Source organism: Rhizoctonia solani, chromosome 1, assembly GCF_016906535.1.
Source record: "Rhizoctonia solani chromosome 1, complete sequence".
In the NCBI taxonomy this organism is placed as follows: domain Eukaryota; kingdom Fungi; phylum Basidiomycota; class Agaricomycetes; order Cantharellales; family Ceratobasidiaceae; genus Rhizoctonia; species Rhizoctonia solani.
Genome location: NC_057370.1, coordinates 1,674,734 through 1,684,895, shown reverse-complemented (window position 1 = coordinate 1,684,895; position 10,162 = coordinate 1,674,734). Strand labels below are relative to the sequence as shown.

At 51.7% G+C, this 10,162-nt stretch overlaps 4 protein-coding genes across 4 annotated transcripts; 1 reads left to right on the top strand and 3 right to left on the bottom strand.

Moving 5' to 3' along the window:
* Positions 1-392: 392 nt before the first annotated feature.
* RhiXN_04043 (Zinc finger, C3HC4 type (RING finger) protein) lies at positions 393-2,838 on the bottom strand (the record flags this gene model as incomplete). Its single annotated transcript, XM_043323860.1, has 7 exons — positions 393-1,310; positions 1,371-1,519; positions 1,614-1,806; positions 1,872-2,009; positions 2,074-2,104; positions 2,172-2,542; positions 2,596-2,838. 7 exons carry the CDS (start codon positions 2,836-2,838, stop codon positions 393-395), a joined length of 2,043 nt encoding a protein of 680 aa, XP_043176279.1.
* Positions 2,839-3,049: 211 nt separating this feature from the next.
* On the bottom strand, positions 3,050-4,045 carry RhiXN_04042 (Daxx domain protein; the record flags this gene model as incomplete). Its single annotated transcript, XM_043323859.1, has 2 exons — positions 3,050-3,543; positions 3,655-4,045. 2 exons carry the CDS (start codon positions 4,043-4,045, stop codon positions 3,050-3,052), a joined length of 885 nt encoding a protein of 294 aa, XP_043176278.1.
* A 316-nt stretch (positions 4,046-4,361) lies between these two features.
* Positions 4,362-4,784, top strand: RhiXN_04041 (RNA polymerase II transcription mediator complex subunit 9; the record flags this gene model as incomplete). Its single annotated transcript, XM_043323858.1, has 3 exons — positions 4,362-4,520; positions 4,588-4,715; positions 4,781-4,784. The coding sequence occupies 3 exons, from the start codon at positions 4,362-4,364 to the stop codon at positions 4,782-4,784; spliced, it is 291 nt and encodes a 96-aa protein (XP_043176277.1).
* Positions 4,785-4,838: 54 nt separating this feature from the next.
* On the bottom strand, positions 4,839-9,919 carry RhiXN_04040 (vacuolar membrane-associated protein IML1; the record flags this gene model as incomplete). Its single annotated transcript, XM_043323857.1, has 9 exons — positions 4,839-5,464; positions 5,516-5,862; positions 5,913-6,675; positions 6,730-8,261; positions 8,308-9,206; positions 9,258-9,282; positions 9,340-9,443; positions 9,492-9,538; positions 9,598-9,919. The coding sequence occupies 9 exons, from the start codon at positions 9,917-9,919 to the stop codon at positions 4,839-4,841; spliced, it is 4,665 nt and encodes a 1,554-aa protein (XP_043176276.1).
* Positions 9,920-10,162: the final 243 nt, after the last annotated feature.

The window sequence follows — 10,162 nt, the reverse complement described above, 5'->3', positions numbered from 1 at the left end:
TCTTGTAACTGGTTTACAAGCGAACATTATACTTCCAGCTCTGTGTATTAGTATGCAGCTGCAGAGTGCGTCTCTTGGGCGGTAATTGTGTTTCTGTACTTGATATCCCTCTGCCACGATCTGTCTTGTATATCCATCATGTACGTACCATAAAAAAGCCACCGAATCTATGGAACCAAGTATCTCAAACAGAGGGACAAACCTTGTTCTCTGAGACCGAATCGAAGGTTTCTCATGCCCCCCCCCCTCCTCTTACCGAGTACCAAATTGCTCCACAAGACTTGATCAGAGTCGTTCTCGAGCAGGGCACTCAGGTTATATATTTATTTAAAACATACAACAAGCAATAACATTCACGCGTACATTCTGATACAACAAATGTCCATGTCCATCTACGGAATATAAATCCTCGAATATCCCTCGACCCCCCTCCGACAACACGGGCACTGGTGTTTCCCAGCTCCCATCCGAGAGGCCAAGCTTCCCCTGCACTCGTCGCAGAGCGCAAGGCATCGGCACGGCCAGCAAATCACCGAGCGAGGTTCGACGGTGCACACGACGCATGTCGCCCGTGGGTCCTCGCTGTCCCTTTGTGCTTGCATCTGCGACTGACTTTCTCTGGAAGAGGGAGCGATCAGGGTCGTTGGAGGGTACGAGAGCGCGGTGTACTTGTTTCGCGTGAGGGGTGTTTTAGAGGGGGATGTGAGGTGCGCGATGAGCATGGGTGTCAGCGCCGGTACACTCGGCGAAGATTCACGCGAGCGAGATTGGGGAGGGAGAGATCTGCGTGCAAGGTCGGCATAGAGAGTCGGAGCCGAGACGTCTTCTTCTTCCTCTTCCCCCTCTTCTTGTTCTTCTCGTTCTTCTTGCTCTTCCTCTTCATCCTCGGAAAGTCCGTCCAAATCAGACTCTGAATCTTCCGCCTCGGCTCCAGGTCTGAACTCGTCATCTTCATCATCGCTCACGATCTCCTCACCCAACAAATACCGCGCATACACCTCCCGAATATCATATACTTCACCTTCCACCTTGGGTCTCGCCACCACCCTCCCTCGTTCCTCCCTCGCTCTCTCCCGCCTCGTCACGGCTCCCCAAACACCCTTGGCAACGCGCGCGACGCGTTCCCCAAAGCGCCCGACCTCTTTTGTCCAAGCAACATCGAGCCACGCGTGCGTGCTGCTATTCTCGGCCTCGACCGCGTGGACAGATTTGATTTCGCGCGCCAGGCCAGAGGGTGCGTTGGGAAGCTTGGGGATGATGGGGCCAGAGTGGGAGATGTAGATTGTATCGGGTGTGTGGATCGGTGAGACCTATAGCCAATGGGTTAATTCTGCTGGAGTTGGAGCAAAGTATGGACCAGGGACACCGACCTCGTTTCCGAATCCGGCCATGGCAGTTACTTCGATACATGCCGAGCCGAGCTTTAATAATGCGACTGCATAATCGTCCGATCTGCTTGGGAGTAGACTCTGATGCGCGAGTCCATCTTCCTCTGCAAACGGGTTCCATACGAATCGTCCTTTACACAAGCCCGTCAGCCAAAAGGACGCATATTAAACCAGTTGGGCATAACTTGCCTTGCAGCAACAACCTCGTCAAACAATGCAGTACACCAGTCAAAACGATAATCCCGACCAAAAACGCCTCGAGGAGTGAGTTGAGATATGTAAAAAACGGATAAGTCGATTTCGAAAAGAGCGTTACGTATGTAAAGTGTGTGATGGATAAAAGGCCGCAAACTGTCGTAGGGATAAGGCGCTGTCGCGACAAGCGCTTGTTGATTGCGAGAACGTGCAGAATTGAAAGCTGTATTTTTTTTTATCGCAATTATGAGAATACGATTGAGATTGCGGTGGAATAGATTGAATTACCTGGAGCAATGGGAGAATAATCGTGATCAACACATGTTTGTCTGGCCTTGAAGGCGTGCTAGCATGTGCGGCCGAGTGCTTGGGCGACTGGTGCATGATAGGGCTCGCATAGATATGCAAGAGAAAGCTATACCCAAACTTGGATGTTCCATTTGTCAATCATTCGTTTCCTTCACACGAACTCCAAAAGGGGGAAACTCACTAGGTTGAAAGCATGTGGACCTTCGGACGCCCTACCGAATGAAAACAAAGCAAAAATAATCAGTCGATGGAGATAGGCGCGAGGAAGGGAGAACGTACACGCCCTCTAGTCCCCTAGTCAAAGTGTTCATGACCATCGCGACGCACACGGCCAAATAGGTCGTCCAACAGACATAGGCCATTTCCTTTTCCGCAGCCCACCGACAGAGCTCGAGGTACCAGATCCTGCCCGGTTCCATGTCGAGGGGCTCCCATATGTCGGCGGCTTGCACCAGGGCGATGGTAAGCAAAAACAAAGAGGTAGCGAGCAGAGTCATGCTCGGGACACGAGATATGAAACGGGTATGGGTGGCTGATATGTTGATGGGGAGAAGAGACGGGAGCCATCGTCTTCGGCGGGAGTATCGTCGTAGGGGAGGGTTTTGGCGCGGTGGTACTACGACGTTTGTGATTCGGTTGAGGAGCACTGCCTGTCGGACTAATTGGCATAAATTCATGATAAATACGAGTCATTGGTGCATACCATAAGCAGTAACCCCAGTGCATACCCGCTCGTCATGAACCCCCATGGACTAGGCATCTTATCGACTGGCGGCTGTGGTCCCAGAGTCGGAGACGGAGAGGGAGAAGGAGAGGGAAGAGGGGTGCTACTGGGTGCGGGGACATAGGATATTTCGACTTTTCCTCCGACTAGTTCACTCACAATGTGCCGTAGATTGGCACGTACGGCCGACAGCGACTGGGGTAGGGAACGTAGGGCATCCATCAGTATGCGCGCATGTGTGTTGTCAGTGGTCGGCGTCCGGGTTAATGTTCTGGGAATCCATAAGCGCCGCTGATGTCATTTCAATCGGAGCAGGTACACAATCGCACGCCATAAATAACCTGATATATCAGAGTAAAAATAAAACCAGAGGTATGATAGATAAAAGTACATGGAAACCGTGTAGCGAATGAAAGACTAGGGGAAAAGAAAATCAAAACAAGCTGTCCTTTCCTATCACTGCGGGCGGTTCTTGTTCCTGGCTCTGACTCGGTGTGGACGCTGCGCTGGCAGAGCTGTCGGTCTCGGATCGAGTGAGCGGTGGGGGCGATAAGCGTGTAGGGCGTATGTGATCAGGCTGGATGCTCTCTTCCTCCTCGCCATCAATGACCGAGATGTGCATCGCCTGAACGCCAGCGACGTAGTCTTCTGTCCTGTGCTGCGCTTCTTCCTCTTCCTCTTCGTCCTCTTCCTCATCCTCTTCTTCATCATCGCTCTCCTCTTCGTCATCTTCAGGAACAGCAAACCCGCGAACGCTAATCTCTCTCTCGGTGTTGTGCCCCATAGCACCCACAGTGGGACCACCCATCTCTCCGTGTGCTGGATGTGATCGGTGCACACTATGCATATTCGGACGACCAGAATCACTAGCCATACTCGGTTTACGAGATATGGCCCGCCAAAGCTTTTTGCCAGCATCGATGGCCACTTCTCCCAGGTCAATTACCTATACATACGTAGGCCGAGACTTTAGTCACAATTTCAAGAGAAAGAGGGGGGAAAAACTCCGACTTGCCTGGTCGTCTTTATAGTGGTCACCTGGTCTCCGCCGGGGACGACCGGGTGCGGGGCCAGGATGAGGATGGGGATGGCCATGACGTCTCGGGCCAGGATGCGGGTGAGAAGGAGGATGAAGATGGGGCCCCATTCTCTGTGCGCGTAGAGTTGCGCTTCGTGCAGCTACACCGAGTGTAATCGAGTTTCTTCGTTTACGTGCTGCAACATCCGGAAGCGGCGCAAACGACACGCGAGAGACTGGACTGCCCATGGGCGATCCATTCGAGGACAACGAAGCGGCTATCGACCCAGCCTTGGATCGCTGGAGAATACCACCAGTCGAACCCTTGGGCGGAGCAGGCCAGTACTTGGTCTTGGCCGGGGGATCCGAGGCGAGTGGGGGAGGCTTGAAGTGCTCGAGGAGGGCGGACATGGTCGGTCAGTGGGGGGGGGGTTCCACGTAAGAAGCGCAAGGCAAGGGCCAAGGAAAGAATGGGGTTATACCCCCCCTCCCCTTACAAATACAAATATAATCCTACCGCAAGCCGAAGATGATCGCGACGTTGGTCTGAAAAAAGTGGAGGGGGCAGTGAATTTCGGGAATATTACTCCCGGATCACACCATGATCATCAACCTCGGCTCTTTATTGGCTCTGCTCGCCGACACAGCCACGCCCGATGAACAAGGGCCGCCGGCAAACTCGAACACGACTGTCAATTAAATTGATCTAATTCAGGCGACGACCACCATGTCCGTGCCCCAGCCAACATCGAATAGCGCTCTCAACCAGGCAACATTTGAATCTCTCCTGCCCTCGGTCGTTCAGATTACCCAATCCACCCAGCCCCAGCCCCAATCTCAGCCACCTGCCCAAACCCAGCAACAGCAGCAGGAAATAGCCAAGGCCGTGGGTCACTATCTCACGTCCCCGGCCCGCGCACACATTTTGACATTATCACATTGACATCACGTAGACAATGGCTCTCCGCACACAGCTGGCCGCAGCCCGGGACCAAGTCGACGCTCTGCCGGGAGGAGAAATGTTGCTCAAGGACCAGCAAGAGGTTATTCAGATGCTCAAAGAGATGAGATCTCAGCGCCGGTAAGTCCGTCCGCTTGTCCCTGATTCCAATATTCACACGATACGGCCCTTTAGCGCACAACTAGCTAGACTGGCAAACTTGTCCATACACACGCCATAATACAATAAAAATACACGCATTAATCAATCAAAAAGGCCCTGTATACTTGGGCTCGGTTGAGCACTCGCAGGAGGGACCACGATAGCAGGAGCAGGCAGAGGGGCTGGGGGTAATTTCCCAACCACATCGTCGTAAAAATCCCTCAGCTGAGTTTCATCTTCGCAAAACGCGGCCAATTGGCGCCTAATATCGTCGGCTCGGGTGTGATGCCTCGACTTGCCCTGCGCACCCATCGCATAGTTCCCGGGTGCGAGCAACCGGTTGGTTAACCACCTAAAGCCCTCGGTTCCGCCTACGACCTGACAAAACGCCAATCCGGATTTGTGTACGTATTGAGAATACGTGAAATGGCTGCGTCTGTAGGAATAAAACACATCCACCGAGTCGGGGTAATTTGACCCTGCCGAAATATCTAAAATATATCCAAAATGTTTCAGTATTGCGCACTCAAAGTATTGTTCGACTTGAGTGCCCTCGGGTACGCGTTTCGCAAGGTCGGGGATGCATGGAGGGGCCAGCGCGAGTGGAACGGGAAAACAGGACTGGAAGACGTTGGTGTGGTTAATGTCTATGATTTGGTCCACATAGGCTTCGACGATCTTCAGTCCGTAGCGTTTGAGTGCGTGGTTCCACGATATGATCATATCGTCTGTCAGTCAAAGTCAGTAAACAGTCAGTCGTCGACGGGAATGTGCCCCACCAATGAACCGAGCGGTAGTGCCCAGCCAATTCAGCTCGAAATGGAACGCCGTCATGGGATTATGTATCACATCATGATGCAGGATAACCCTCTCGGCCTGGTCACTCCTCTTCATTGGGTCCACATCAATGGTCATTGTCTGACTGAGCACCAGTCGACGGCGAGGACGGCGGACTGCAAACATGCCTCTCCCGACGGACCCCGGTGCTAGCCCTGCTGCCGGTGGTGCCGTCTTGACATCTTCCACGGACGGGCGACTGTTGAGTGTCGCAGCGCTTCGGAACCATTGACGAGGTTTATTGGTCGCTGGAGCCGCAAATTCGCCCGCGAGGCGGTAGTAATAGTGTCTTTTTTTCAATATAAGTACGATGTCTCGAAGTAAATCCAGCAGACTCACCCATCGAGTAACCCATGAGTACCACGACAGTGCTCAAACAACCCAGCGCTTAACAGTCGATTTCCGTGTTCGACGCCTTGTTCCCGCGTCGAAACGTCTTTAAATTCTCTCACCAACCAATTCACCAACTCTCTCCCGGTAAAACTATCTGGGTACTGGATTCCATGCCACTTGTGCACCTTGATCGGCACTCCGCCTTCTTCCCTCATCGCGCGCGCAATGTTTGCCAGACTCATATCCTCCAACACCCGCTCGGAGAGCCGTTTCTTCTTGAGAGGCCCCTGCGCGTGGAGTTCTTCAATCTGCGTCATGAGACTGTCGTCCAATACGCAAACGGCTGGGTCCAGCGTAGTTTCCACGAACCGAGGAGGCGGGAGGTCAGTTTCGTCTGGCCTCAGCCACCGTGCGCGGGCGAATAGCTCGGCTAGCCGTTCTGTTACACCCAGCAACCTGATTTCTTCTTCATCTAATGTTTCGCCTTCCCCTGTGCTCCCCCTAAACGGCGCAGGTGGTGCTTCTTCGGACGGGATGACAAGATATCTGGTCCGCCAGTACCGAAGTGCATCGGACAAGTCGCGCTCGTATCCCGCCACTAGCGTATCAGTGCGATTCCATCCGTATTCTTCCAGAACTGGGAAACTAAACGAGGTGGATACTTCCGTATAGCCTGTTCCTAATTTGGGCCAAACGAGGCATTGGTATTGAAACGCGTCTGTGGGGTGAGATGAACGTCGGATCCATCGGCGGACAAGAACTGCACCAGCTGCATGTATGCGCATTCAGATTCGGTCTCCATGGAAGGAAAAAATACACGTACTAAGAGAGTCATAAGAAAGCTGCTGGATCTGGTCGCTCATGCTCAGACAAACTACATCCTTTGCGCTTTTCAAGACTTCGGATACTCCCACAGGGTACGGTCTATCCAATGCCAATCCTGCAACCACAGGAAACCCCTTGCCGGAAGTCTTGGGCGGGCGCGCATGTGGTTTCTCGTCCACATTAGTCTCGCTCTTTGGTTTGGATACAACAAACTGGAAACCTTGTTGCAACCTCAACGCAGCCATTCCACGCATGACGAGTAAAGCTTGGTCGTCTTGATCCATATTCACATCATCAGCTCCTAACAAGAACGAAGATCGGATGTCTTCAGGGTTAAGCATGACGATATAGTCGTAGTCTCTCCATGTCGCGTTGACCTCCCTCTGGGGTGGAAGATAATCCACTCCCAGCGGAAGACAAGCGGGCGTGCATATCGAACGCCACTTGATCTGATGCTGGTACGTGGGGCGAGGGAATAAATGCTGCCATCTCCTGGCCAAGTTGGTTTGGTTCTCGGGCAGCGCCGAGCCCGGGCGACACGGATTCGTACGTTCCGGTTGAGGGGGGATCGCAGGCGTAGTGTTTGTGTTTACTACTACCGTACTCGTTCGACGCAGTGCTGCAGTGGGATCATCAGACGGAGAGGCCGAGTCCTCGGGTGCGGGTCGCTGAATCCGTTTGGGCTCTGCTTTCCGCTTGGTTATAGCGATTGGGTCCGGAGGAGCTGGAGATGTCTTTGCTAGCGGGGCGATGGGTGATACTGGAGGTAAGGGGGGCCCAGTTGCTACGTCGTCAGCTTGGCGTTCGATGTGGACTGTGGATGCGGCCGTGGATGCAGCAGGCCTAAAAGGCGTAAAGAACCAATTCTTCGCTAACGAGGAGAGAGTACCGGTTCCCTTGCGACGATTGGATGAAACTGTCGAGGTAGACCGAATAGATTCTTGTGAAGGAGATACACTCCGACGTTGTGAGATGTTTGATCGAGTTGGTGCGGCAATTGTGGTATCCAGAGTTGGTAAAGTCAACGCAGGCAACGGCTCGGGTGAGTGCCCTTTGAAGCTTGGCGCCGCCTCTATACGTATTCGACTAGTCGACACACTTGTTGATGCACGCCTGAGGTTTGGCTTTCGCACGTTCTTGAATGGAAGCATGGGCATCGGCTGAGCTTCGTGCTTGGTATGTTCCTCGAGTAAATCGTTCAGACTACTCTGGCTTGATTCCATATCTGTGACATGTGCAGTCGAAGGACCACTTGTTTCGCCACTTCCTGGTTGAGTTGGCGTGTGATGGTGGTGGTGGTGATGATGATGGCCTTCGTGGTGTGAATGAGGCTCGTTGTTGACCGGCGCAAAAATGTTCCTGTCAAACATCTCCCGCGCGAGCCGTCTGGCTTCCTTTGGATTGGGCGAATCGGGTGTCGTAGGCGAGATGGTATTAAGGTCAACATGAGGGAGTGAAATGGTAGCGGTCACATCATGCTCAAGTAGGCCAAGCATCTGGACTTCATACATGCGTGCCCGGGTGACAAACCTGCACAATTTTAACTCTAATTCGCTAGATTTGGTAAATTACACACCTATCCTCTCTGAAGGGCATGTCTCGCTGCTTATCCCAAAATGATGCCGAGACCCAAAACGGTTCCCACCAAAACGTCTTGAGATCACTCGGGGGCTGTTCAAACTCGGTACGTCCTCCGCCCCAGAGTGGATCTGTTGCACGACTGATACCATCACTCGGGTTTACCGGAGCAGGCTCGATTCCCTGGAAACTGAATATAGGCGATGTATGTAGCGGTCGTTTGGCCAGACACACTAGGTCCAACCCGAACCCTTGGTCAAGCATTCGTAAGGTTGTTAGACGAAGGAGCTGTTTTTGAACTCGAAAGTACCCTGTCCCAGGGGTAATGAGGATAACTGATGAACCGGTGAGAGATAAAGAACGATCAATGTAGTGCGCTTCTGTCGGATTGAGAGCCAAATTCAGAGCCTCGAGCAATGGGCCATCATGAGCGAAGGAAATAGTTCCAACCAACTTCACCTCGCCTCCAGCCTCGGCTTTCCGGTGAAAATGATGCGTTAGTAGAATGTCCCGTTGGAATGTCCAAAATGCTTCCTTCAAGTCGCGGAGTACATTTGTCCAGTTAGAAACAACCTCTAGATCCACCACGACCTTGAAAAAATCCTTGTACCACTGACAGTCATCAGTTTGTCGCAGTGGTCCAGCTGCATATTCCAATTCGGTTGTATCATAGAACACGCGAGATATCAGAACGATGGTTATGACGTGGTTGGTCTGGTGTTCTTTCCAGCGGTGAATAAGTTCTGGAAAGAAAGAATGGATGATTTTTTCGGTGAACCTCTCGCCGTCATCAGCAAACTCCCAGAGTTCCTTGCAGACTTGGACAAAGATAGTCGTTTTTGCTGAAAGTGACCGGAATATGGCCTTGGTTGACGCATCCACTATACCCGATGAAACCTGCAGCCATAGTGTGAATGCAATCGAGAAGCAAATTAGGCTTAAACATACCCGTTTGCCTTTGATGTAGATGGTCCTGATTGATGCAGATATACAACCGATAAAATTGACTTTCTGTCCTACATAAACGCACGAATTTTTGAGACTGTTTGAAAGTCTCCACATGTCACATCGACCAAGGTATTGGTCTCTGAATTCGATTTCTACATAATCAACGATTGCTGTGGTTCTGTCGATCTAAGAAATATTAGTGTTCAGGGCATAATATATACGCAGGCTCAATACCTTGGTCAATAAAATCTCCGAATGATTCTTGAATCCGAAAAAGGTTGCTATTGGGCGAGCAACAGTGATCTAACGTGCGTGTCAGATGCGAACTTTAGCTATCCACCAAAACATGCCTGATTCGGAGGGGGTCGTGTAGCATCGTCCGGGGGAACAATAAACAAAACCCCTTCAGAATCTTGAGCTTTCCCGTTTGAAACTCGAATTACATCTCCTGGGGCAAGCCCGGGCCAACTCTCTCGATTGATAATAATATCGGCGATACTGACTCGAGATCCCGCAACGTGTGTGTCAGCTGCCCAGAGGGTTATCCATTTCGTTTGTCCAATATTCAGCTGAGGTGGTGGAGGTAACATGGAACTGATGGTGCTTGAACGCTTACGCCCGTGCGCCACTCGCACTGAGGGAGATGGAGAAGAGTTATTCATTATTGATAGCTCCAGGGTCAGATGCTGAAATCTTTGTTGGTAATAGAATCATTCTCAATAATGCGTATGAGAGGAAGGCACATTATGATAATGTGCTCACAGTAGAACCGCATATCCTACTCGGTTTCTCACTTGCCTCTCTCGGCCAATGCTCAATACTATTACCTCAAACCCAAATTTATGGAGTTGCGAAAAAAGAAGCCAAGTAAGCAATAACGCTACAAGTTCTGGACGCGCTCGGCA